Consider the following 26984-nt stretch of genomic DNA (forward strand, 5'->3'; position numbering starts at 1 on the left):
GGGAGCTTTGAGGCGTAGAATCTAAAAATTGACTGGTGATAGTTTAAAGACAGCAGACTGAAATGCAGAATTAACTTAGAAATAAAAAGTTATGATTAAAGAGGTGATGTATTATTGTTAAAGCACACAAAACCCAGTTCTAGTGGAACTCAGCCATCAACTGGCTTTGTGAGCTTGGGTGCAAAATTAAACCCTGGTCCTCACTGTGCTCATATGTCAACTAAAGGGATTTTCTTAGTCCCAGAATCAGCTCTGATGTTCTGGTCTAAATGTAAAGAAGTCTTAAAAAAAAAATAAAATAAAATAAATGTAAAGAAGTCTTTACCTTTGAGTCCTGGCTCCCCTTTGTCCCCCACTAAGTGGAATATCTGAGGAGACCCGGGAGTTCCTCTGTCTCCCTGCTCCCCCTTGGCTCCTGGGGGTCCTCTCATGCCCTTTACTCCTGGAATTCCAAAGCTCCCTAAAAGACAGGAATAACAGCATCAGTTCCTTAATTCTTTAGAAGTCCATGAGGATTCAAAAGCTAACAGTGCTTATCATAAAACAAGACAAATAAATCAAAAAAGGTTAATAGGGCTAAGAACTTGATGAATAGTTGCTCCCAAACAGGCAGCCACGTGAGGGTAGTGGTCAAAGCCTATAGGGAGAAAAATATGCCTCTATTCAAATCGGAAAAAGGAATACAGAAACCTGTAAAATTAAATATACAATTCCCTCAGAAATACTTTCTCCTCAAAGAATAAAATATAATTTATTTTTCTACTAATTAAATGAATATTGTTCATACCTTCTAATAGCTGGAAGATACTCCATCACTTACCCCTCTGTCCTGGGGTGCCTGGGTTCCCAGGAGGCCCTGGGGGACCAATGTTGCCTGGAAACCCCATCATCCCTATCATTCCTTTTTCACCTGTGGAAAGAAATTAACACAAGGCAGCACACGTTGTAAATAATGAGAAAAGCAAATACTCCACAAAATAGAGTATACTTAGAGGAAAGAGAGTTGAAAAAATGGTTTCTGTAAATAGGAAAATAATCATAATAGTCTAGGAGATGGGTCAGGAAATGGCCTTTTTCTTACATCACAGATGTAGAAGTCATTGGTAGTATATCACACTTGTGGGTGAGGAGAGACTATGGCTGAAGTTCGGGAGTCTTTCCTCCTTCCAACCCTTGATCAGTAACTTTCTGTTACATTCCCTTATCATACTTCCTTCACAGCCTTTGTCTCTAGATGAATTTAGTTCTTCAATGTATTTGTTATTTTGTCCCCACTGTCAGAGGTGGAATCTTATTCAGCAACATGTTTCTAGGGCCTGGAACAGTGATGGCATATACTAGAGGCTCAGTAGTATAAATGAAAGGTTAATTAGCAGATTGAGTCCTTTTTCAATTTTTTGAGAACTTTTTAAAATTTGAGCATAATTGTTTTACAGTGTTATATTAGTTTCTGTTGCACAACAAAAGGAATCCGCTGTTAGTATACACATCAGTCAGTCAGTCAGTTCAGTCGCTCAGTCATGTCTGACTCTTTGCGACCCCATGAATCGCAGCACGCCAGGCATCCCTGTCCATTACCAACTCCTGGAGTTCACTCAGACTCACGTCCATTGAGTCCGTGATGCTATCCAGCCATCTCATCCTCTATCGTCCCCTTCTCCTCCTGCCCCCAATCCCTCCCAGCATCAGAGTCTTTTCCAATGAGTCAACTCTTCGCATGAGGTGGCCAAAGTACTGGAGTTTCAGCTTTAGCATCATTCCTTCCAAAGAAATCCCAGGGCTGATCTCCTTCAGGATGGACTGGTTGGATCTCCTTGTAGTCCAAGGGACTCTCAAGAGTCTTCTCCAACACCACAGTTCAAAAGCATCAATTCTTCGGCGCTCAGCCTTCTTCACAGTCCAACTCTCACATCCATACATGACCACTGGAAAAACCATAGTCCCTCCCTTTTGAGCTTCCCTCCCACTCCACCACATTGCAACCCTCTAGGTCATCACAGAGCACCGAGCTGAGCTCCCTGTGCTATACTGCAACTTCCCACTAGCTCCCTATTTTACACATGGTCGTGTATATATGTCAATGTTGTTCTGGGCTCTTCTGGGTAAGCAGAGATCAGCAAGGTCCTTACACCAGGAGAAGACTGTTGAAACATTCTCTCCCAAACATACAAACCATAAAAAGTGATAAAATAAAATGAATTATAAGGGAATACTATGAACCATGATATGCCACAAAATTACATAACTTAGACAAAAAGGACAAATTCTTGGAGAGACACAGATTACCAAAATTGACTCAAGAAGAAATCGAAAGTCTGAATAGATCTATAAGAAGTGAAGAGATTGAATTTGCAATTTTATTTTTCTCCTAGGAGTTTTATTGTTACAGGTCTTAAAGTCTTTTTTTGCTTGTTTTGTTGTTGTGAGTTTTTATTTTTTCTTTATATATATATTATTGAAGTGTAGTCAACTCACAATGTTTCAGGTGCACAGCAAGGTGATTCAGTCATACATAGACACATATATTATTTTTGAGATTATTTTCCATTATAGGTTATTACAAGATATTAAGTATAGTTCCCTGTGCTATATAGTGAACCTTTGTTATTTGTTGCATATCTATTCTTTAAAATTAGAAATCTAGCATTCTATTCATGCTAAGGCAAACAAGTAGAAACATGACTGACAAAACAACAGTAACTTAAAAGGAAAATGTGGAAGAAGAGGGAAGAAGAATAACAAAAGCAAGAGTACCTGGTGGCCCTAAAAATCCTGGATTTCCTGGATATCCTTTTGGACCAGGTGGTCCCATCTCCCCTCGGTGACCTGGCATTCCTGGTAGTCCAGGTTCTCCAGGAAATCCTGACCTATCCAAGCCCGGGATCCCTGGGTCTCCCTTTGGCCCTGTTTCACCTCTTCTGCCTGTATATAAATGAATGAATGAAAAATGAACACACAATTGCTTTCCCCACCAACTCCAGATATATTTCATGGCTGTAAATATTTAGTTCTGTGATTTGAGCAGATCACACACTTATCTAATTGATTGATTTAATTGATTGATTTAGGTCCCCTTTTGTAGAATTCAAAGATCCCTTCTGGCTTTAAGATTCTGTGTTTCAGTGCTTCATGAAGTGATGATAGTGTAGAATTTAGATCTGTTTTCTAGTCCTGCAGCACATCTTGGGAATGCACTTTCTGACACTGGCTCAGTCTTTAACCCACAGGGTTGGTGCTGAACCACTCATCTGGCAAGTCTCAGATGCTTCTGGAAACAGTAATAGCACCACTACAACAATTAACATTTTAGCTAAAATTTTGCTTGTGAACATATTAGAAGTGTGGTAGCTGAGTCCTAAAGGATTTCCCCCCCCGCCCAAAATAGTTCACAAATCTGGTTGAGAGAAGCCAAAAAAATAGTGAATTTTCCATGACCACCTAATCTTCATAATTAGATTTATTTTCATATTCTATCTTTCATGTTGCTTGTAAAGCAACTGACTATATGTTCTAGTTTGTAACTTGTAAACATATATCTTTGCATACATTCACTCTGTTTTAATAATTAGGATAAATTTACTTTAATATACATATGAAAGTATTCAAGGTAAAATGTTTTTGAGAGTTTATATGTATATATATATGTAAATATATATCTATATGTAATTTCAGTGTTCATATTTTCTTGCATACAAGACACAGACCAATTTTACTGTAACTTCAGGAAACTTCAGGTTTCTTACTCTATCGGTGGTACTCATTGCAATGAATCTATGACAACAGGTTTCTGTTTTTGAAATCACTTTTCCCACTGAACAGTGGTCAGGACTTGTTACTGGACAGTTCTCATGTTAGGCAGCAAAGCTCAGAGTAGGAGTCCCATGTCACTTGCCCACCTGGTGATTGGTTTCAAGGGCCTTCCCCTACCTTGTTGCCCTTTCAATCCATTTAAGCCTGGAAGTCCTTGAGCTCCCCTGGGGCCCTCTGTGCACCTTCCCGGGGGTCCTCTTTCTCCAGGTGGCCCGGGCTTCCCTGGATCCCCTGCAAAAGACAGTCCAAAACACAATAAGGTGCCAAACCCAGGGTCTTAGTACTGCTATTCCAGTCATTCTCCTATAACTTTCCCCCCTGAATGGAACTTATATTTAGTACCATTGATAGTACCATAATCCTATGTGTAATACAGAGGACAGTGGTTAAAAGAAAAGAAGGAAAGAAGGAAGAAAGGGGGAACAAAGGTATGGCAGCAATGGAATGGAAAGTTGAATGGAAAAATAATTAAGCCTCCCACATTCTATTTATTGAGCTAGAAGTTTGTTTGAGAGCACTTGTAGAGCACTTACACACTCAAATGGCAGCATTGTAGCTGAGCTCACAGTGGAAAAAGGTAACCATACTTGCTACTGTACCTCGTGGTCCATCAAGCCCCCCAGTTCCTGGAACTCCAGGGAGACCCGGAAGTCCAGGGAGTCCAATTTCTCCATTTTCCCCAGCGCTGCCTCTTTCTCCTGGCAAACCTGGAGCTCCAGGTTCTCCAGGCATGGCTAGTCCTGGCTCTCCCTAGAGCACAAAAATGATGTTAGTTTCACTGCGTCATGCTTTCAAATCCTTACCGACTATAGACTGGTCTTTAGAGCTATTTACTTGAAAATAATATCTCCAAGATGGAGGTTCTACACCCCTTTTTGCATAGTCACCACCATTCCATCCACTTCCCTTTTTCAACTCTAGTTGCTGACTTTTTAAATAAAATTGTGCTTACTAATTCTTCCTGGCCTCCACTTTTTAAGAACACTCTGGAATTTTCTACAAACAGTCTAGATATCTTTCCTTTTGATAGTTTTTCTCATAGCTATCCATGTTTGTTTCTAAAGTTCTCCCATTTTAAGAACTCTGAATGCTTCTGAAGATTAAGGAAGAAATAGAGAGGCAACTTGGTATTCTTACACCTTCTATCTCCCTTCTAAAGGGGAGGAATAATTTAAAAAACTTAAAAAAACCAGTATCTTGGTCATCTACAAATACATTGATAATTTATGCATACAGAGCATCCTGACTGGCAGGGGCATACGAATTGGCCAACTGTAATTGCCCCTCTACTCCCCTATATTAGTCTAATTTTAATTCTCCAAGACCTTGATTCCTGGGAGGCCTGGCTTTCCAGGTAAGCCTGGCTTTCCCATTTCTCCAGGACAACCTGGTGATCCTTTGGTTCCTGGAAACCCTCGGTCACCTAGAGAAAAAATAATAAAGGTTATAAGATAAGTCTTAAAAGAGCCTAAGCAGTAGCTCTCTCATCTTAAAGTGCTTTTGCAAGGCAAGCAGCCTTAGGTGTTTTCATGAAAGTTTGAAAAGTAAGAAAGACAACTGCTAAAAAAGTCAATTCTAAATTAGACTACACTGGTTCCCAGTTTAAAAAAATTACCTTCTGTAATTTTGTTGTTTAGAGCCAGTAAATTCTGGCAATTCTAGTTTAAACCACTGATACTAATTGACAATTTGGCTGCCTTTTAAAAAAAGTATATTTCACATACAGTGTACAGCCACATGAATTTTTACATGGCTGTCTGATGTGAGCACTGACTCATCGGAAAAGACCCTGATACTGGGAAAAATTGAGGGCAAGAGGAGATGGGGGCAAAAGAGGATGAGATAGTTGGATGGCATCATCAACTCAATGGACATGAGTTTGAGCAAACTCTGGGAGATGGTGAAGGACAGGGAAGCCTGGCTTGCTGCAGTCCATGGGGTTGAAAGAGTTGGACATGACTGAGTGACTGAACAACAGCAACAACAAAGTACAGGTATCTACTAAGAAGAATAAATTCCTTACAATCCCACAATCAAAAAGAATCATTGTTACCATTTTGGTGAATTTCCTTCCAGTTTTTTCTGTGCATTTAAAAAAATATGATTGAGATGAGATTGCATAACATGTGAATTCTTCCTTTTTTGCTTAAAATTATTGTAAGATTTTTTTCCCCATTTAAGACTAGTGGAAAACATCATTTTTAAGGATTTAATGGATACTTTCTATGCTATTCATTATATGTGTTTACATTTTATAAATATCCACAATGTGTTTAAAATTTTTTGCAAACTTACCCTTCGGTCCAGGAGGCCCAGGGAATCCAATTCCTGGAATTCCTGGTTCTCCATCAGGCCCCGGCAGACCCAGATCACATTCTCCTGTGGATCCAGGGATACCTTGAAAACACACAGACATTCATGTCAGCACCTTCCCTGTATCTTGCCATAAAACAAGATGTTTGTTTCTGTATTGTCCCAGACCTTTTTGGAAATTAAGAAATAATAACCCCAACTTCCTACTCATTCCTATCTAATGAGCTTATCATTAGGAAGCACAAATAATTTTTTAAAGTTTTATTTTTAATTGGAGGATAATTACTTTATAAATTGTGGTGGTTTCTGCCTTACACCAGCATGAATCAGCCATAGGTATACACGTGTCTCCTTCCTCTCAAATCTCTCTCCCACCCCCCACCCCATCTGACCCTTCTAGGTTTTCACAGCACAGTGGCTTTGGTTCCCTGCATCGTACAGCAAATTCCCACTGGCTGTCTATTTACATATGGTGACGTACATGTTTCAATGCTACTCTCTCAAATCATCCCACCTTCTCCTCTCCCCACTGTGTGCAAAAGTCTGACCTTTATGTCTGCATCTCCTTTGCTGCCCTGCAAATAGGATCATCAGTACCATTTTTCTGGATTCCATATATATGCATTAATATATGATATTGTCAATAATTTTGAACATATAATTTAACTTCTAAAATGAATTATTTTTTATATCTTGAACTATATGCCCCCCTTCCCCCACCATGAATGTAATGTTAAGTTTTAGATGATGTTGGCAAAGAAATTAAGCTTTCAAATGAAGAAGCTATGGGAACTGTCCCAATCAACCATCAGTTCACGTTGTTTGCTCCTCCACCAAAAATCCAGGAAGTCTGTTCTTCTCTCCAATCCCTCTTAAGGAATTGTATTGATTTTCTTGTGGAATCAGAAGTACTAATGGGAATAGTCCAGATAACCTCAAAGGACAACAGCAAGTCTCCTGTCTGTTAGTTTGTCCCCTGTGACCTGAGCTCTTTATTGGAGCCAATGAATCTATTTTCCTTCTAATGGGAGAGTTATAATCAGGAGAGTCAGGGTGCCATCTGTTCCCATGTACCAGACGTGGTAAAGGGGATACTCACCAGGTGGACCCCGGGGACCAGCACGGCCTGGAGGCCCAGGGGGTCCTGGGGGCCCTGGGACTGGTGTTGAAACACCAGTTTCTCCCTCAGGACCTTAAGAAAATTTACAGCATAAGATTGGTTTGCATATTGAAGTTTTTATTTGTTCAGAAGGGAAAAACAGAATTATAAGGGATTCATAAACATACCCCAAGGGATATAAAAAATAATCTCTGCTTCCATAGGCTTCAAACCTGGCTTAAAGATGACCAGCTTATAGAAACTCTTATTCAATTGACATTTATAAGCATCTCTTATTGGCTAAGCCTGGTTTTAGTTAATAGTCCAAGATGCTGATCTATTAAAAGAGAACCTATTCTAAAAAAATATTGATAATATGGAATTCAGCCTAATTGCTAGTGAATACTGGTAGGGTATTTATTTATTGGGTGACTAGTTTTCATAGGAAGACAGTATAGTTTACTGAATAAAGCACAAACTGAGGCTTGACAAGTTGAACTGGGCTTGAATCTTGGCCCTGCTCTTTGTAAGGTCTGTGAGCTTGGGCATGTTTTTTAATCTGAGTTCCTCATGTGTTGAAGAAATAATGACTGCCTCCCAGGTAAAGATTTGAGATAATGCTCTGACCAAAGTGTGTGTGTGTGTGCACGTTTAGTTGCTTCAGTTGCGTCTAACTTTCTGCAACCCCAAGGACCATAGCCTGCCAGGCTCCTCTGTCCATGGCATTTCCCAGGAAAAATACTGGAGTGGGTTGCTGTGCCCTCCTCCAGGGGGATCTTCCCAACCCAGGGATCAAACCTGGGTCTCCTGATTCTCACTCATTGCAGGCAGATTCTTTACTACTGAGCCACTAGATAAGCCCTCTGAAGACAGTGGCCAATATTAAAACAATTTTTACTGATTAGAACCACCCATATATTCATACATTTATAGAAAAAATAAGTTTATAGTAATGTGATGGGACAAATTTGATGATAATATATTTTATGACACATTAAAATTCCCTTTGAAAGAACAGAGGAGGATTTGAAGATGAATTAGAAGAAGGTAAACTTATTCATTAAAGGGACAGATGGTAAATAATTTAGACTTTATGGTCCAAATGTGTCTCTGTTGAAATAACTCTGCTTTCCTAGTGTGAGAATAGTGAGGAACAATCTGTGTGCCAATAAAACTTAATAGGAAATACAACTTTTAGTGTCTATTGTATTGCCTATAATTTTCACATGTCACAAAATATTATTCAAAAAAATTTTTCCAATAAATTGAAAATATAAAAACCACTCTCAGCTTGTAGACTATATACATAAGCAGGTGGTGGACTGGATTTAGACTGTGGTCTGCTATAGTGTGCCAATCTTTGGATTAGAATATCAGCCTTAAAGTTAGGTGCAGGAAAAAATACTCATATAGCTCATATAACCATATAACCATAAAATAAGCTTTACATATGTGTATGAACAGAAATGCATGCATGCAATTTACAATGTACTGTTGACCCTTGAACAACATGGGTTTGAACTGCAAGGGCCCACTTATTGGCAGATTTTTTTCAATAGTAAATATTAGAGTACTACATGACAGGCTATGTTGAACTACACAGATAGAGAAGAGCTGCACACAGAAAACCTGACTCGAAGTTATACAAATGTAGAGTGGGTGCCCCTAACTCCCATAGAGTGTTGTTCAAGGAATGTGTATATAAATGTATGCAAGTACTACAGGGGATACTGCATTCAAAATTTTATTCCTGGTGAGGGATGCTATAAAAAGATTGGGAGACCACTGGTATTGAATCACTAAAGTGATTTTAGAAGTAAAAAAATTACCAGTGCAACATTACTTAACACTGTCAGTAACAGGAAATTCTCCTTTTCAGCCATGTTTTCCACCACGGGTGAACATGAGGGTCCAATCCCTCCTGAATACCACAGCTATGTTCAGCACACATAGATCCCAAAGTTAATGGCACTTTACGACTATGGTCAATGCAACTTTTCTTCATTTGCCTTAGATATTTTGAAGTTTTATTCATAAATCATTTATGAGGTTATGGATCTAAAAGAACAAATTGCAATAACATGAGTGGGCCCTGGGGCTAGGAAGAGGCTTCTCAAGGTCAATCCTACAGGTTTCTGCCGCCCTTTTGTTTGTCATAACTGACTTCCACTCATCTCTTAGGATCTATTCATTCCATTTATCTATATCAGGAGTGGATATAGACCCTTCCTAGGAAATTTCAGCTGCATTGCTCAGTAACATTGCTCTCTATCACAGTCTCCATGTTCTTTTCCAGAGTCTACAAGTTGACAGAGTCTTATTAGAAGTAAGTTTCTATACATTCATTAGTCTTGGGGGAGTTACATTCCCTCTAGCTCGAGGAACCATCAACCCACTCCACAGGAAAACAGGACTGGAAAGAAAACTAACCAACCGGCTTCTCCAGGTGGCCCAGGGGCTCCAGGAAGTCCTTGGGCTCCCTTTGGACCAGGCTCTCCCTGTGGTCCATAGTCTGATGGTCCAGCCGGTCCTATGGGTCCTGGGGACCCAGGGATACCAGGATCCCCTGGAAGACCTGGGTCCCCCTTCTCACCGCTCAGGGCCTGTATCAATAGGAATATGTTTGGATAGTGATTCTTCCAGTATCTCCTTACACAGTCTCACAAGAATACGAATACCTGTTAGGTCGGCACTGAGAAGATCCTGAATAAAAAGGCAGTTGTTATTGAAGGCATTGTTTCTAAAATAAGCACTGAATGATGTCTGTCATTTCCTGCCTTTTGGGATCCAGCAACATCTCATTAACTCTCTCAAGTCCCACTTGAGATGTCCTACAATGGGATGCTATGCATGTAACAGCCCAAAAAACTCAGCTCAAATTGGCCAACAATGCAAATGGCATCAGAGCTGACATTCATGTTAATGTCACATTTCTAAAATAAACCCAGTACAACAAATCATCATTTGATTGGTTTTCACCAGGTCTCTTCATTACAGAGGAGATATTGAGTCTGTATTAATTTTTTCTTAAATCTTTTGTTGTTGTTGTTGTTAATTTCATCATCTCTAGCTTTGAAAATGAGTCGTATCTTTTAAAGTTGAATTTGACAAAATAACCGAGGTTCCTCTTTCTCCCCAAGTGAAAGTGAAAGTGTTAGTCACTCAGTCGTGGCTGAATCTTTGCGACCCCATGGACTGTAAACTGCCAGGCTCCTCTGTCCATGGGATTCTCCAGGCAGGAATAATGGAGTGGGAAACCATTCCCTTCCACAGGGGATCTTCCTGACCCAGGGATCAAACCGAGGTCTCCCACATTGCAGGCAGATTCTTTACCCTCTGTGCCACTAGGGAAGCCCATCTGACTGAACTTTCATTGTTCAATGTCAACAGGTGGCTAAGTAGTCCCTCTTTTATGATGGCAGGGTGTAAGACTCAAAAGAGCTCCTTGATACTCCCTTACTTTCTGGGACATAATAAGAACTAATAAAATAAAAATAGAGAGATGCAAATAGGAGCATCATATGGACTGTATTGGGCTTCCCTGCTGGCTCAGATGGTAAATAATCTGGCTGCAGTGCAGGAGACCCAGGTTTGATCCCCAGGAAGGGAAGAGCCCTTGGAGAAGGGAACACCAACCCACTCCAGTATTCTTGCCTGGAGAATTCCATGGACAGAGGAGCCTGGCAGGCTACAGTCTACAGGGTCGCAAAGAGTCGGACACAAATGAGTGACTATCACTTTCACTTTCTTGGACTGTATTAAGACTAGAACAAAAGAATTCTGTATTCCAGCTCTTTGTAAGCATAACTACCACCTTGGAGGAACAGCTGGCAGTTTGCCAAAGATGAGTCTGAAACACTGACGCTGCTAGCTGCTCTGGCCAAAGAGGGTTTTGTACACAAAAAGATGTAGGAAAGATTGCATATCATTTCTACATTTGGGGAGCCCATTCACATTCTCATATTGAAGGGTTTGTGAATGAAGCTTTAAATTGTTTCCAAGTTTCCCTGTTCAAGGTAGAACACTTTTGATTGGATGACACTGATAAGTCTTGGACATGCTGGGTAGCATGTCTTGTGAACCTCTCAGATACATGTGATAAGTGGTCAACCTCTGCCTCATTGACATTTAAAAATAAACCTCAGTAAGAACTTCTCATTTGAACATGTGAGAGATTCTATACATGAAAAGACAAGATTTATACAAGCTTAAATACTGTAAATGACAACACTTTAGATTTTTTTGACTACACTAAATATTTTGTCCTTTTGGCATTTATTTTTACTTAAAAGAATGAACAATGTCCCCAAAATACTGACTAAAACTTTCTGTTACTAATCATTTCCTGAACTTCCCTATAAACTCATTTGATACAAATGTGGAATTACTACTTGTGTGTGAGACAAGATCATTGTCAATGTGGAATTTTATTTGGGCTGAAAAATCATTGAGAAAAAAAGATATTGAGTGCTACATATTTATTTTGTCAAAATACTATAAATATTTGCTCTGGTTTGAGGGATGAACTGTGCTGAAAGACCAATAATTTTTTGAAACGAGATCAGCTGATGTCTTAACTTTGGAGCCCTTCATTCAGAAGGAAGGTAATTTGGAACAAAGTTGCTGGGTACCAACCGGTTCTCCTTTAGGTCCTGGTAATCCTTTCACTCCCGGAGTCCCAGGAATGCCATCCAAGCCCTTTCTTCCAGGATGTCCTCTGAGTCCCGGATCCCCTGGGGCACCCATTTGTCCCTCTGGCCGAGATGTTTCACCTTTTTCTCCTTTAAGTCCTGGCTGACCCTGAGCACCTGGGAATCCCTAGGGTAGTGCAGAAATGTCTGCATTACATTGGGTACAGTTGTTCTTATCAATCTTAAAAAAAAGTCAGTAAGAACTTTTCAATTTGAATGAACACGAATTATTTTCCAGGCACTTTCTTTGACCCACAAGTATGTCAAGCTTTTTGGCTTTATTTTTACTTCCAAAACTGTAAAAAAATTCAGTTAGTATAATTCAATGCAATATCTATAATAATATAATTCAATATGATGCTACCATTATCATAAATCAGATTATGTTTGAATACTGGTAAATTTTAATATGTACCCATGGATAATTTGATTCAAATACATTTATCCAAATATTACTTTCTGGCTGTAAATTTTTAATGATTTTATTGTGGGATCTTCCTGACCCAGGGATCAAACCCAGGTCTCTTACATTGCAGGCAGATTCTTTCACTGTCTCAGTCACCAAGGAAGCCCCAAAATATGTATCCATGGATAATTTGATTTAAATGCACTTATCCAAATATAACTTTCTGATTTTAATTTGTTAACAATTATATTGAAGTATAATTTAAATATCATAAAATGAGTACTTTGTAAGACTACAACTCAATGATTTTTAGTAAATTTACCCATTGCGCTGTGATCGTCACAATCCAGTTTTAAAACATTTCTATCACCCCTCCAAATTCCCTCAGATCTACTTGCTGTCCATCCCTGTTCCCAACCTCAGCCTCAGGCAACAACTGATCTACTTTCTGTCTCTGATACCATTTGAAGTGATGATAAATTCATGAATTCACTTATTCATTCACATATCATTAATTAATTCATTCAATCCAAAAGTATCAACTAAGTGCTTTACTATTAAGTAAGCCTCCTTCTGAGGCACCAAACTGACACCCTATATGGACAGCAGCCATTATCTCCAGAGTGCTCCAAATTGAACCTAAATAAAGCTTCAAAACTGTGAAATCTTACTGGAAATCCTGGAAGACCAGCACTTCCTGGGGACCCTGGGCTTCCTTTAATGCCAGCTGCCCCTGGTTCTCCTGCAAAGCAGTAAATTATTAAGTAGTCATTGAACACAAACTTGGAGTAGCCAGGGTAATGCAGTGTGTGAGGAAAATAGGGTGTTTTCTTCTGAAGAAAGAAAATTTCTATCTTAAAACACACAGTGGAGGATGACAATGGGAGTTAAAAAACTAGAAGAAGAGTTAATGTTCAAAATAAGTACTCAAATTTTAGCTTTTGAATTTCTTGTCTTTATAATTTTAAGGAATACATTAATTTTTTTCTAATGATAAAAGTAATGGAGGTTCATGGTAAAAAAATTATACTGAAAGAAGAGAATAAGAATCATGTATTAATCTACCACCAGAAGATAATATTTACTAAAATTTTTACATGTATTACTCATAAAATTGTATATCCATAAATGCATAGGAGTTTATAATATACTTTTTTGGTGTCATACCACGCATATGTCAATAAATATGGATTTATAGTTTCACTTTAAATGGCTGTAGCTTATTGTGTGTGTGTGTGTGTGTGTGCACGTGTGTGTGTGTGTTTAGTTGCTCAGTTGTGTCTAACTCTTTGCGACCCCATGGGCTACAGCCCACCAGGCTCCTCTGTCCATGGGATTCTCCAGGCAAGAATACTGGAGTGGGTTGCCAGATCATTTATTCACCAAACAGCTATTTTTAGATATTTATTTTAAGATTTTTTTTTGACATGACCATTTTTAAAGCCTTTATTGAATTTGTTACAATATTGTTTCTGGTTTATGTTTGGCTTCTTTGCCTGAGATATACATGGGATCTTATTTCCTGGACCAGGGATCGAACCCACCCCTTGAATTGGAAGTCAAAGTCATAACCACTGGACCACCAGGGAAGTCTATTTTCAGACGTTTGAATTGTTTTATTCAATTTTAGCTGTTGTAAGCAGTCCTATGATAAACACCCCATATTTAGTTCTGCAAATTTAACCAATGATTTCCTTTACAATAAATTCCTAAAAGTGTACCTCCAGGTCCAAAGAGGTAAAAACCTTTCTGAGGCTCTGGATATTTAAATTGCATTTTGCTGTACAACTGTATAGTTCCTCTGGGTATTTAAATATTTCGGTAAAGAGGATCCCTTTAGAGGGTCTTTTGGATGGATCTAAGGTCACTAAGCGCAGGCGGCTGCGGCTGGCGCACTAAGCGCGGCCAAGAGGAGCTACCCCACGTCCAAGGTCAGGGGCAGAAGCCGGGAGGACCCCATACCCAAAGGGCGGCGGCCAAAAGGAGTTACCCCACGTCCGAGGTCAAGGGCAGCGGTCTAGAGTACCGGGCTGCAACGGCGTAGGAACGGCCGAGAGGAGCTACCCCGCGTCTGAGGTCAGGGGCGATGGCCGAAAGGAGCTACCCTGTGTCCGAGGCCAGGGACGATGGCCGAGAAGAGCTACCCCACATCCAAGGAGTGGTGGCTGTGTGGGTGCAGGAGGGCCTAGAGGAGCCATCCCACGTTGAAGGTCAGGAAGGGCGGTGGTGAGGAGATACTGCTCGTCCAAGGTAAGGAGCAGCGGCTGTGCTTTGCTGGAGCAGCCCTGAAGAGATACCCCATGCCCAAGGTAAGAGAAACCCAAGTAAGATGGTAGGTTTTGCAAGAGGGCATCAGAGGGCAGATACACTGAAACCATACTCACAGAAAACTAGTCAATCCAGTCACACTGGGACCATAGCCTTGTCTAACTCAATGAAACTAAGCCATGCCCATGGGGCAACCCAGGGTGGGTGGGTCATGGTGGAGAAGTCTGACAGAATGTGGTCCACTGGAGAAGGGAATGGCAAACCACTTCAGTATTCTTGCCTTGAGAACCCCATGAACAGTATGAAAAGGCAAAATGATAGGATACTGAAAGAGGAACTCCCCAGGTCAGTAGGTGCCCAATATGCTACTGGAGATCAGTGGAGAAATAACTCCAGAAAGAATGAAGGGATGGAGCCAAAGCAAAAACAATACCCAGCTGTGGATGTGACTGGTGATAGAAGCAAGGTCTGATGCTGTAAAGAGCAATATTGCATAGGAACCTGGAATGTCAGGTCCATGAATCAAGGCAAATTGGAAGTGGTCAAACAAGAGATGGCAAGAGTGAACGTCAACATTCTAGGAATCAGCGAACTAAAATGGACTGGAATGGGTGAATTTAACTCAGATGACCATTATATCTACTACTGCGGGCAGGAATCCCTCAGAAGAAATGGAGTAGCCATCATGGTCAACAAAAGAGTCCGAAATGCAGTACTTGGATACAAGCTCAAAAATGACAGAATGATCTCTGTTCGTCTCCAAGGCAAACCATTCAATATCACGGTAATCCAAGGCTATGCCCCAACCAGTAAGGCTGAAGAAGCTGAAGCTGAATGGTTCTATGAAGACCTACAAGATCTTTTAGAACTAACACCCAAAAAAGATGTCCTTTTCATTATAGGGGACTGGAATGCAAAAGTAGGAAGTCAAGAAACACCTGGAGTAACAGGAAAATTTGGCCTTGGAATGCAGAATGAAGCAGGGCAAAGACTAATAGAGTTTTGCCAAGAAAATGCACTGGTCATAGCAAACACCCTCTTCCAACAACACAAGAGAAGACTCTACACATGGACATCACCAGATGGTCAACACCGAAATCAGATTGATTATATTCTTTGCACCCAAAGATGGAGAAGCTTTATACAGTTAACAAAAACAAGACCAGGAGCTGACTGTGGCTCAGATCATGAACTCCTTATTACCAAAGTCAGACTCAAATTGAAGAAAGTAGGGAAAACTGCTAGACCATTCAGGTATGACCTAAATCAAATCCCTTATGATTATACAGTGGAAGTGAGAAATAGATTTAAGGGCCTAGATCTGATAGATAGAGTGCCTGATGAACTATGGAATGAGGTTCGTGACATTGTACAGGAGACAGGGATCAAGACCATCCCCATGGAAAAGAAATGCAAAAAAGCAAAATGGCTGTCTGAGGAGGCCTTACAAATAGCTGTGAAAAGAAGAGAAGCCAAAAGCAAAGGAGAAAAGGAAAGATATCAGCATCTGAATGCAGAGTTCCAAAGAATAGCAAGAAGAGATAAGAAAGCCTTCTTCAGTGATCAATGCAAAGAAATAGAGGAAAAGAACAGAATGGGAAAGACTAGAGATCTCTTCAAGAAAATTAGAGATACCAAGGGAACATTTCCTGCAAAGATGGGCTCGATAAAGGACAGAAATGGTATGGACCTAACAGAAGCAGAAGATATTAAGAAGAGGTGGCAAGAATACACAGAAGAACTGTACAAAAAAGATCTTTACGACCTGGATAATCACGATGGTGTGATCACTCATCTAGAGCCAGACATCGTGGAATGTGAAGTCAAGTGGGCCTTAAAAGCATCACTACGAACAAAGCTAGTGGAGGTGATGGAATTCCCCCTGAGCTCTTTCAAACCCTGAAAGATGATGCTGTGAAAGTGCTGCACTCAGTATGCCAGCAAATTTGGAAAACTTAGCAGTGGCCACAGGACTGGAAAAGGTCAGTTTTCATTCGAATCCCTAAGAAAGGCAATGCCAAAGAATGCTCAAACTACCGCACAATTGCACTCATCTCACACACTAGTAAAGTAATGCTCAAAATTCTCCAAGCCAGGCTTCAGCAATATGTGAACCGTGAACTTCCTGATGTTCAAGCTGGTTTTAGAGAAGGCAGAGGAACCAGAGATCAAATTGCCAACACCCGCTGGATCATGGAAAAAGCAAGAGAGTTCTAGAAAAACATCTATTTCTGCTTTATTGACTATGCCAAAGCCTTTGACTGTGTGGATTACAATAAACTGTGGACAATTCTGAAAGAGATGGGAATACCAGACCACCTAACCTGCCTCTTGAGAAATCTGTATGCAGGTCAGGAAGCAACAGTTAGAACTGAACATGGAACAACAGAGTGGTTCCAAATAGGAAAAGGAGTATGTCAAGGCTGTATATTGTCACCCTGCTTATTTAACTTATATGCAGAGTACATCATGAGAAATGGTGGACTGGAAGAAGCACAAGCTGGAATCAAGATTGCCAGGAGAAATCTCAATAACTTCAGATATGCAGATGACACCACCCTTATGGCAGAAAGTGAAGAGGAACTAAGAAGGCTCTTGATGAAAGTAAAAGAGGAGAGTGAAAAAGTTGGCTTTAAAGCTCAACATTCAGAAAACGAAGATCATGGCATCCAGTCCCATCACTCTATGGGAAATAGATGGGGAAACAGTGGAAACAGTGTCTGACTTTATTTTTGGGGGCTCCAAAATCACTGCAGATGGTGATTGCAGCCATGAAATTAAAAGCCGCTTACTCCTTGGAAGAAAAGTTATGAGCAACCTAGATAGCATATTTAAAAGCAGAGACATTACTTTGCTGACTAAGGTCCATCTAGTCAAGGCTATGGTTTTTCCAGTAGTCATGTATGGATGTGAGAGTTGGACTGTGAAGAAAGCTGAGCGCCGAAGAATTGATGCTTTTGAACTGTGATGTTGGAGAAGACTCTTGAGAGTCCCTTGGACTGTAAGGAGATCCAACCAGTCCATTCTGAAGGAGATCAGCCCTGGGATTTCTTTGGAAGGAATGATGCTAAAGCTGAAACTCCAGTACTTTGGCCACCTCATGTGAAGAGTTGACTCACTGGAAAAGCCTTTGATGCTGGGAGGGATTCGGGGCAGGAGGAGAAGGGAACAACAGAGGATGAGATGGCTGGATGGCATCACTGACTCGATGAACGTGAATCTGAGTGAACTCCGGGAGTTCGTGATGGACAGGGAGGCCTGGCGTGCTGCGATTCGTGGGGTCGCAAAGAGTCGGACACAACTGAGCGACTGAACTGAACTGAACTGAAGGTGAGTTTATTAACAAATGTTTATCATATTTTATTTTTTGCAAGATTTGAGTCAGGAGAATTCTTTTATAGTAATCAAAACGGTTTTTACCATTTATGCATCTTCTTTAAGCTATAGCTGTAGTTCCTCAAACATAAGGAAACCAAGGATAATATAGCAATGCAACTGGTTGGGCAGCAGCAATGAGCTGCCCACCTACATCTCAAGCCTTGGGTCAGAGATGACTCTGGGGATGTAGGAAAACTATGATAGCTTCCTTTTGTTCCTTCTCTCCTCCTTTCCTTTTGGTTTTTTACCATTTCCCCCCAGAGACTTGGGTACCAACTAGAAGCTGCAGAAAAATACTTCCCCTGTTCTTTGCCCCATCCTTTCCGCTCAGGCTTGTCTCAGGTAGTCAGCAACTAAAATGCAATAGAGGGAAATGCCATGTTTTATGGGGTTTTTGGCTTTTTTTATGTTAACAGAGTGTTTTTGAAGGTTTCCCTCCAAATTCACGTAGACCACATCCTGACATTGAGCAATCGGATATCTTTTTTTTTTTTTTCTGTCCAGTGAGCGGAGCCTTTTAGTACTTGCAAAAAACACTTGGGAACTGTCCTACCTTGGAATCCTTTTTCGCCTTCTAACCCTGGCAATCCAGGGGGGCCTGGAGACCCTGGGACACAAGGACACTGTGTGCACAGGAGGCCTGGCTCCCCTGCAATGAGAACACACTTGCGTCACTCAAAACCCCACTCACAAACCCACACCGAGTCCTCAGAAAGGACTGAAATTTCCCAACCACATGATCATTTATCACATCTAATTTTTTTCATGTAGTGAAAAGTATGTATGCATTCATACATATCTAGGACATGTATATTCATAAAAAATAATTCATCTATTATATCTGCTTATTGTATCTGAGGTGTTTTATTTTTTTTTTGCATTATAGAAAGGAAATTCGAAGAGCCCAGTAACAAACATTTACTATCTCAGTTTTTCTCTCCTTGAGTGCAGGATAAAACTCACATGCTAGGAACAGCCAATGATTTATTGCACGGGTGCTAAATAAGTGACTGATTTCCAGAGAAATAAATACTATTAGGTAATCCTTTTGGAAAAGAAGCCATCTGTGACTGTCTGCTATTTGGGATCACTGTCTCTGGGAAGTATAAAATAAGTGATGATAAAGGTGATGAGAATGACTCATTCTGACCGAACATCACCGACTGAACTAACCTTTGGGTCCACCGACTCCTGGGATACCTGGCGACCCTATATAGCCTGGAAGTCCACCGACTCCAGGTGGACCTTCGCGAAAAACAATACCACCTGCAAAGAGAAAACACCAAACTAATTTAAGTATTTTTTTCAATTAGCAAGTGTTTTAGTAATGTCTTTATTTTATATGCATTTCCCCATCTCTGTTTTGCAAGTTGAGTCTTGTGAAAGTTATCTGTAACTGAAAAGACTGACCAGCTTTCCTTTCACATCACATACATGATTTTTTTTTTTTAAATAAGGATGTGAATAAAATAAAATAAAATAAAATAAAATAAGGATGTGGTTCTGTTGCAGGTGCCCCGGGTTCCAGATTCTGACTCGAACATTCCTGAGCTTCAGGCTTCAAGAGTTATGCACATCAGGCTTGTCATCAATAAAATGAGGACACAACACCTACGTTTGAAAAGAAACCCAGAGGGCTAAGAGTCCTGACACATAGTGAAGCATTTTAGTTTAGTTTTGCTTTGTTTGCCACAGACTCACTCCTTAACTTAACAGATTTGTTCTTATACATTATGCCTATTAATAGGATAATGTCTTAGATGGTTGTTAGCCTAGAGGAAAGCTTTTATTTATTATTTATTTAGACTGTTCAGCTTATCAGATCCTAGTTCTCCTGAGCAGGGATCGATTCTGGGCCACGGCAGTGAAAGCGTCAAATCCTAACCACTAGAACACCAGGGAACTCCCTTTATTTATTTTTTAATATTGCTCATATAACTAGGTACTTAACTGAATTTCTTTATTAAGTTTTCCAGATTATTTTCTTAGTTTTTTTATGTTTTAATAATATTGTCTATAAATAATGATTCCTCCTTTCTTAAAAAGATCTCTGGAAGATTCTTAAGGCTAGCAGGAGGGCTGAGTATAAAACAAGACCTCCTAGGTACCTGCCAGGAAAGGCATTTTAAAATACATGGAGAGATCTGTATGTTCTTGAGGTTCTATACTCCTATCAGCCGACACATTTTGTGAAGTGGCTCTGTCATAGGATGGGGAGAAAAGGACAACTTCATCCGAACTTCCAGGTACCATTTCGCATCCTCTGGGCGGCAGTTCTGTGGTTTCTGATCCACTTTACTTGACAGCATCTTGCCTCGGTTCACATTGCTCATCTGTAGTTTCCTGCTCTGGGCTTTCCTGCTGATGCCAAGGCATGGGATGCCCTGGAAGCCATGGAAAAAGAGTCTGGAAGTGTGTGTGTGTGTGTGTGTATGTGTGTGTGTGGTGGTGGTGGTGGTGGTAGGGTGTTAGTCCTATCCCTGGAGAAACTTTGGCCTCTCGGTCCCCAGGAAAAGTTTATCCTGAGACAAAGTTATACAGCTTCTTGGAAGATAGTCTCCAGGGACTAAACAAGACATTCCACTTGGCCTAGGCCAATGTGATAACAGTTACTCCTTCTCTGCTCCACTCCTCTGTCCCTGCCTCCCTGTCTTCTGGCTACTGCTGGGCTGATCTTGCCAAGCAGTCATGCTTTCACAGCAGCTAATAAAATGAAACAGCAGTGGAAAGATAACACCTAAGTTCCACATGGATGGCCAAGCTGCATGTAAGGCTCATTGCCCCAATGGGCACACCTCTGTCATTGGGCATCGCACACAGAAGGGCGCCATGAAGCATGTTTACCTGGTGGGCCTGGAGGTCCCGGGAACCCCATGGGCCCTGGAGAACCAGGACGGCCGGGGGACCCCGGAGGCCCCGCTGCAGTCTTTCCTGGGGGCCCTTGCTCCCCTTTACTTCCTTTCACACCGGGTACTCCAGGGGCTCCTCGGAGGCCAGGCCTTGATGACCCTTGGAAAAAATAATCATTTATTGTATTTAAAAAGTTCCCCCTGATTAACATATGCATTTCAATTGCAAAAGTGAGATAGTCTTGTAAATGTTGTACAATCGAAAAGTATATAGAGCATATGAAACAAAGTGAATTTTCTTCCTTCCCTCACCTGTGACCTGGTTCAACTATCACAATACAACAGAGCTCAGACCACTCCATTCCCACAAGGTAACTTATGTGCTTTGTTACAACGGAATGAAACAGAAGTTGGGATTCACTGTAGTCTCTTGATTCAAAAGGATTTCAGGAGAAATTACTCAATACATGCTAAATATTTTGTAATTTTTTTTTTAGAGACTGCTGCTGCTGCTGCTGCTGCTAAGTCGCTTCAGTCGTGCCCGACTCTGTGCGACCCCATAGATGGCAGCCCACCAGGCTCCCCTGTCCCTGGGATTCTCCAGGCAAGAACACTGGAGTGGGTTGCTGTTTCCTTCTCCAATGCATGAAAGTGAAAACTGAAAGTGAAGTCACTCAGTCATGTCCGACTCTCAGCGACCCCATGGACTGCACCCTACCAGGTTCCTGCGTCCATGGGATTTTCCAGGCAAGAGGACTGGAGTGGGGTGCCATTGCAAGATGCCTATCTTTCAGTGTCTCAAATAAGAAAAAGAGAGAAAACTGTAATTGAACTTTTGTTGTTGTTGTTTAGTTGCTAAGTCATGTCCAACTCTTTTGCAACCCCGTGGATTATAGCCCACCAGGCTCTCTGTCCATGGGATTTCCCAGGCAAGAATAATGGAGTGGGTTACCATTTCCTTCTCCAGGGGATCTTCCTGATCCAGGGATAGAACCCACATCTACTGCATCGGCAGGAGGATTCTTTACTACTGAGCCACCAGGGAAGCCCGTTTGAAGTTTATTTCTGCCAATTGTCTTATGTGCTGCATGCTAAGTAGCTTCAGTTTTGTCCGACTCTTTGCCATCCTATGGACTGTAGCCCTCCAGCCTCCTCTATCTGTGGAATTCTCCAGGTAAGAATAGTAGAGTGGGTTGCCACTTCCTGTTCCAGGGGATCTTCCTGACCCAGGGATCAAACCCACGTCTTCTGTGTCTCCTGCATTCCAGGCAGATTCTTTACCACTGAGCCACCTGGGAAGACTACTGGAAGGTGCTCTTTCTTAATATTTGATTGGACCTCTAAAATCTCCATTTACATCATTTCACCTTCAAGAAATACCTGCTGTTAAGAGTTTGGTATATATTTTTCCATGTATATGCAAGTACACATAATATGTATACATTTTTTTCTTTTCTTTTACAATAAAATCATACATATAGTCCTTCACTCTCTTTAATCTTAATTCATTGTCAAAATTATTTTTAAAATATATAGCATAGTATAGAGAAAAAATGAAATATAATCAATGGAAGGGTTTATCAAATCTTTGCTATTTTGTTCTTGTTTTGTTTCCTTTTTACAAGATGACCCATTACAGAATGCCAGTTAAAATTGAGCCACTGTGGTTAATCCTTAACTAACATCCTTGACCCTATTCTTCTTCCTCTTTCAAGAGGCAACCACCCTAATGATTCATGAATATTTTTACCCTTTACAGAACTGTGTATGTACCACAAACAATATATGTTAAAATATAAAAACTGTAATCTATGTATCCTTAGGCAATTTGTGATACGTTATGAAAACTATCACTTTAACCAACCTAATTGCCACAAAATTAATGTTTTTCTTTCTCTGTGCCTTTTTCTGAGTTTCAAGCCTCCTGCTCCCACACCAAAGTTACTGCCTGACAGTTAAAAATGCGTGCGTGCTAAGTCTCTTCAGTTGTGTCTGACTCTGCAGTTGTGTGGGCTGTAGCCCGCCAGGCTCCTCTGTCCATGGAATTCTCCAGGGAAGAATACTGGAGTGGGTTGCCATGCCCTCCTCCAGGGGATCTTCCCAGCCCAGGAATTGAGCCGGGGTCTCTTACATCTCCTGTGCCACCTGGGCAGCTCAGTAGTAGTTAAAACTGCTGAGAAGTAAAAAAGAGCATTTTTATATCACTTTGTGTCGGTTTTCCTCCCTTTTCCCCTGAAGGTCCCAAAAAGCTAATGATGAAAAAGTTGGAAACACTTGTATATCAATTAATGAAACATCACTGTTATGTAAATAATGCAGACTCACTAGAAAGCAGCATGTTTTCCTTTTAATAGTATTTATATTGGTATCCAAGAAACATATACATACCGGGACTTCCAGGGGCTCCAGGGAGACCACTGGGACCTGAGGACACATAACCGTAATTGTTTACAAAGATAGAAATATCCCCTCCTTCCATTATTGAAATCTTAGATGGCAATATAATGATAATTACCAATACATTTTTCATACTTTGCCTCTACTTTCACATAAGTAAGTATGAGAAAAGTTCAGTCATTTAGACAAACTGCGAAGAAGAAACTAAGTTCATCTTAGATGTCTAACACTCAAAAATAGGGAGGGGGCAGAATAGGGGATTAAGGGACAAGAACTACTATGTATAAAATACACAAACAATAAGGACATATTGTATAGCACAGGGAAATACAGCCATTATTTTTTAATAACTTTACATGGAGTATAACCTACAAAAGTATTGAATCACTATGTTGTGCACCTTAAACCAATATAATATTGCAAATCAACTATACTTTTTTTTTTTTTTTAAGTAAACTATAGTGCTTTATCATCTTCAGATAACTCAACAGACATTTCCTAAGAGCTGTTCTGTGTCTGGCACTTTGCTGGGATGATTCAGAGGCCAGAAGGTCAAATAGCTGAAATTGTCAACAACCTCAAGTTTGGCCTGGATCCATCTCGGATCAGTTATAGCTATAACACTGAGTAGGGTTCTAACTCTTTGACGTATATTAGTAATTTGTACTGAGTGTATCAGATTTTTTAAAACCTGTGTCTAATAATTATCTGTCCATTTGTTTAAAACAATGAGAATTTCTACAGATTTAAATAAAATTCTCATTTGAAATCTTATTTATATCAATCATTTTCCTGGATCAGTGGTTCTCAAGCCTGCTACACATTAGAATTAATCTAAGGAGCTTCTGTGACCTGCCAGTATCCAGGACCCTCTTCCAGGCAATTATATCAGAATCATGGGGAAGAAATGGGGACATGGTTCTTACTCAGCAGTTCTTGGGGATTTCAATGTGCATTGAGATATAAGAGCTTATTAGCCAAGATCATCTCAACACATCAAAAGGGACAAAATATAAGTCAATGTGACTTTAATTCATGGTCCTGGAAATCAGGAACCAAGGGCTTCAGTTCCTTCTTGTCCCTAATTGTGTAGATTTGCTCAAATGAGAGCTGTTAGGGGCTCCATTTTCTCTTCTGTAATCCCTCTGGGACTGCTGGTTTTGGACACTCCCTCTCTCTGCCCTCTGGCTCTGTTAGTGTCTTCCTATCAGATATGAATGTTATGTTTAAAGATATTTAATTATGCAAAAAGATAAGCAGTTACTGTCTACTATATACCACCTAAGGAATTTTTTTAGGAAAATATGAAAATTAGGAAACATCAAAAAATACCACCACCTATGAACATTAGGAGACTGCCCCTTTCCTCTTGCAAATTCTAGGTCTACAAACACATGTCTTGAAACACATTTTGCCATGAATGAAAGACACACAATGATCAGCAAATGCTTTAGGAAGAAAATTATTCTCACCCTGTGGGCCACGAGCTCCCTTTGGCCCTGGTAGGCCTGGAATTCCTTCATCTCCCTTTTCCTGGTATGCGTCATAATATTCTGTCTTAAAGGAAAATGAAATTGAAAAAAAAAAAAGATAGCTATTTATGGTAACTCACCAAACACAATTACTTCAATTTCCTTTTTTTTTTGACTAAAATGATACTTTCTTTGTTTTCCTGAATTCACAGGCTTATGCGTTAGAAAAACATGACAGTTAGATATATGGGATGGATAAATTTAAAAGTTAACCTGGTATCATGACAGTGCATATTTCATGGGCTTTCATTTAGAAATACATTTTATGATGTAGCCCAAATCATATATACACTCTTAAATATATATATACATATCTATATATGTATGAGTATGTATATAGAAATTAAAGTTTTACAAAAGAGTAACTTCTTACAACATATGATCAACTCTGATATTTTTTATTCTATTCTATTTCAGTTTTTTAAAATGCTTGCCCTGTGGACTAAATTTATTTCAAAGTACATTGGGACGTATACATCAAAAAAATACTTCATTGTTTCTCTAAATTTCATGACAGCATTGATCTTCAGACAAATGTTTCCTTAGTCCAAGGACTGTGGATTATTAGTATTTCTGAAGTGATCGATGGACCTTTTGCTCATTTCCTTAACCATCTCCTTCCAAAGCAGAACTTCCTCTGAAGTCAGTACAAGCTGCAGAACAATGTGGAATTGAGCATTAAAAAAAAAGATGGAAATATAAAAGTTTAAAAAAACTTTTTTCATATGTTGCATGGGACCCATTAGCTTACTTGTTTAAAGAACTATAACAAGAACTTTGTAGTTAAAACTGTATGCATAAAGTGAAAAAAAAAAGAATTCATAATAATAGTAGTAACAGTGCAATAAACTCCTCCATCATAAAATCCATCAAGATATGTATGTACCTGCCAAGTATTGGCAAAGTACTTTCACAGAATAGCCTTTCATTTTCCCAGCAACCCCTTAAAAGGATCTTGGGATTGTCATCTGAATCATTTGCTTGCAAGGTAAAGAAGCTGATTTCTGGGACCCTCCTTCAGTTACTGAGTTAACTTACTTGGCCTGGGGGGGTCTGGGAACTGCATTTGTAGGAGGACACAAACACACTCCCCCAGTGACTCCTCTGCCACCAGGGACCTTTCTGTCACGCCTGCAGTTCTTAAATGGGGAGTTCTACTCTGCACTCTGAGTGTGAGAACCACCGTCATTTGAGGCAACAAAGGAAGGTACCGGAACTCAGAGCCTGGGTCCTATTCACACTCATCTCCTCAAGCTACAGAGTCACTATATACAGCGTGGCCACCCTGTTGCCAGGAACTGATGGACATCAAATCCATGTCCACACAGGAAGGAGAGATCACCTGCCTCTAAGGAGCTTAAAAGTGAAAGTGTTAGTTGCTGAGTCATGTCTAACTCTTTGCAACCTGTGGCAGATAGCCCACCAGGCTCCTCTGTCCATGGAATTCTCCAGGCAAGAATACTGGAATGGGTTGTCATTCCCTTTTTCAGGGGATCTTCCTGATCCAGGGATCAAATCCGGGTCTCCTGCATTGCAGATGGATTCTTTACCATCTGAGCCACCAAGGAAGCTTGGGCTGGGGTCATTGGTTTTTACAGGCCCTGAATTAAACCCAAAGTTGAGCTTCTGCTGCCTCATAGTTCAGGGCTGTCATAACAGGGCCCAGAAGGTGAAGTCCTTCTCCCACACACCCAGGACCTGAGCTGTCCTTCACTGCTGCCTTCCTATGTTACTCAAAGGTGCAGGATGACTCAGGCCGGGCCCATTTAGACAAAGGCCTTTTCTTCTCTGCAGCCCAGAATGGGCATTGCCAGTGCATTCCAGGGACAAAGTAGGACTAGATAAAAATATTTGTCCATTATCGAATGGACAAATAATGACAATAGCTATTTTTTTTGCCCTGAATTGATAAAAAGGTAAATATTATAATCTCTATCATTAGCAGTTAATAAGGGACACTGATTCAAAATTTCCTTGATATTTGGAAAGACTTGATCAAGCATAACATTAATATTGCCCTTCATTACACTTACTGGACCACGAAATCCTGGAGGGCCAGAGTTTCCTTTCCACCCCTGTATTGAAAGACAGTTACAAATTATGAGCACACTAATCAAAAGTATTTACACGTTAGGTATACTTAGAAATAAAAATGCATAGTTAAACAAATCTATGCTAAAACTGATGTTATTTCTATGAAATGTACAAGTCAAATTAGCATGAAAGGGATATTGACTTTTG

At 40.3% G+C, this 26984-nt stretch overlaps 1 protein-coding gene across 1 annotated transcript in view; it reads right to left on the bottom strand.

Annotated features, from left to right (window-relative positions):
* Positions 1-26984, bottom strand: part of COL4A3 (collagen type IV alpha 3 chain) — an 86445-nt gene that overhangs the window by 28709 nt on the left and 30752 nt on the right. Inside the window, exons 19-35 of the mRNA XM_040229862.1 lie at positions 26777-26818; positions 24684-24768; positions 23203-23238; positions 20810-20974; positions 19139-19231; positions 18519-18614; positions 12991-13061; positions 11858-12040; positions 9657-9825; positions 7223-7315; positions 6106-6207; positions 5136-5233; positions 4410-4560; positions 3928-4041; positions 2755-2922; positions 821-910; positions 326-460 (exon numbers count right to left, since the gene is read on the bottom strand). Coding sequence (XP_040085796.1) covers positions 326-460; positions 821-910; positions 2755-2922; positions 3928-4041; positions 4410-4560; positions 5136-5233; positions 6106-6207; positions 7223-7315; positions 9657-9825; positions 11858-12040; positions 12991-13061; positions 18519-18614; positions 19139-19231; positions 20810-20974; positions 23203-23238; positions 24684-24768; positions 26777-26818 — 1891 coding nt within the window. The remainder of the gene's footprint in view (positions 1-325; positions 461-820; positions 911-2754; positions 2923-3927; positions 4042-4409; positions 4561-5135; positions 5234-6105; positions 6208-7222; positions 7316-9656; positions 9826-11857; positions 12041-12990; positions 13062-18518; positions 18615-19138; positions 19232-20809; positions 20975-23202; positions 23239-24683; positions 24769-26776; positions 26819-26984) is intronic.

Source organism: Oryx dammah, unplaced genomic scaffold (genome assembly GCF_014754425.2).
Source record: "Oryx dammah isolate SB20612 unplaced genomic scaffold, SCBI_Odam_1.1 HiC_scaffold_27, whole genome shotgun sequence".
Classification (NCBI taxonomy): domain Eukaryota; kingdom Metazoa; phylum Chordata; class Mammalia; order Artiodactyla; family Bovidae; genus Oryx; species Oryx dammah.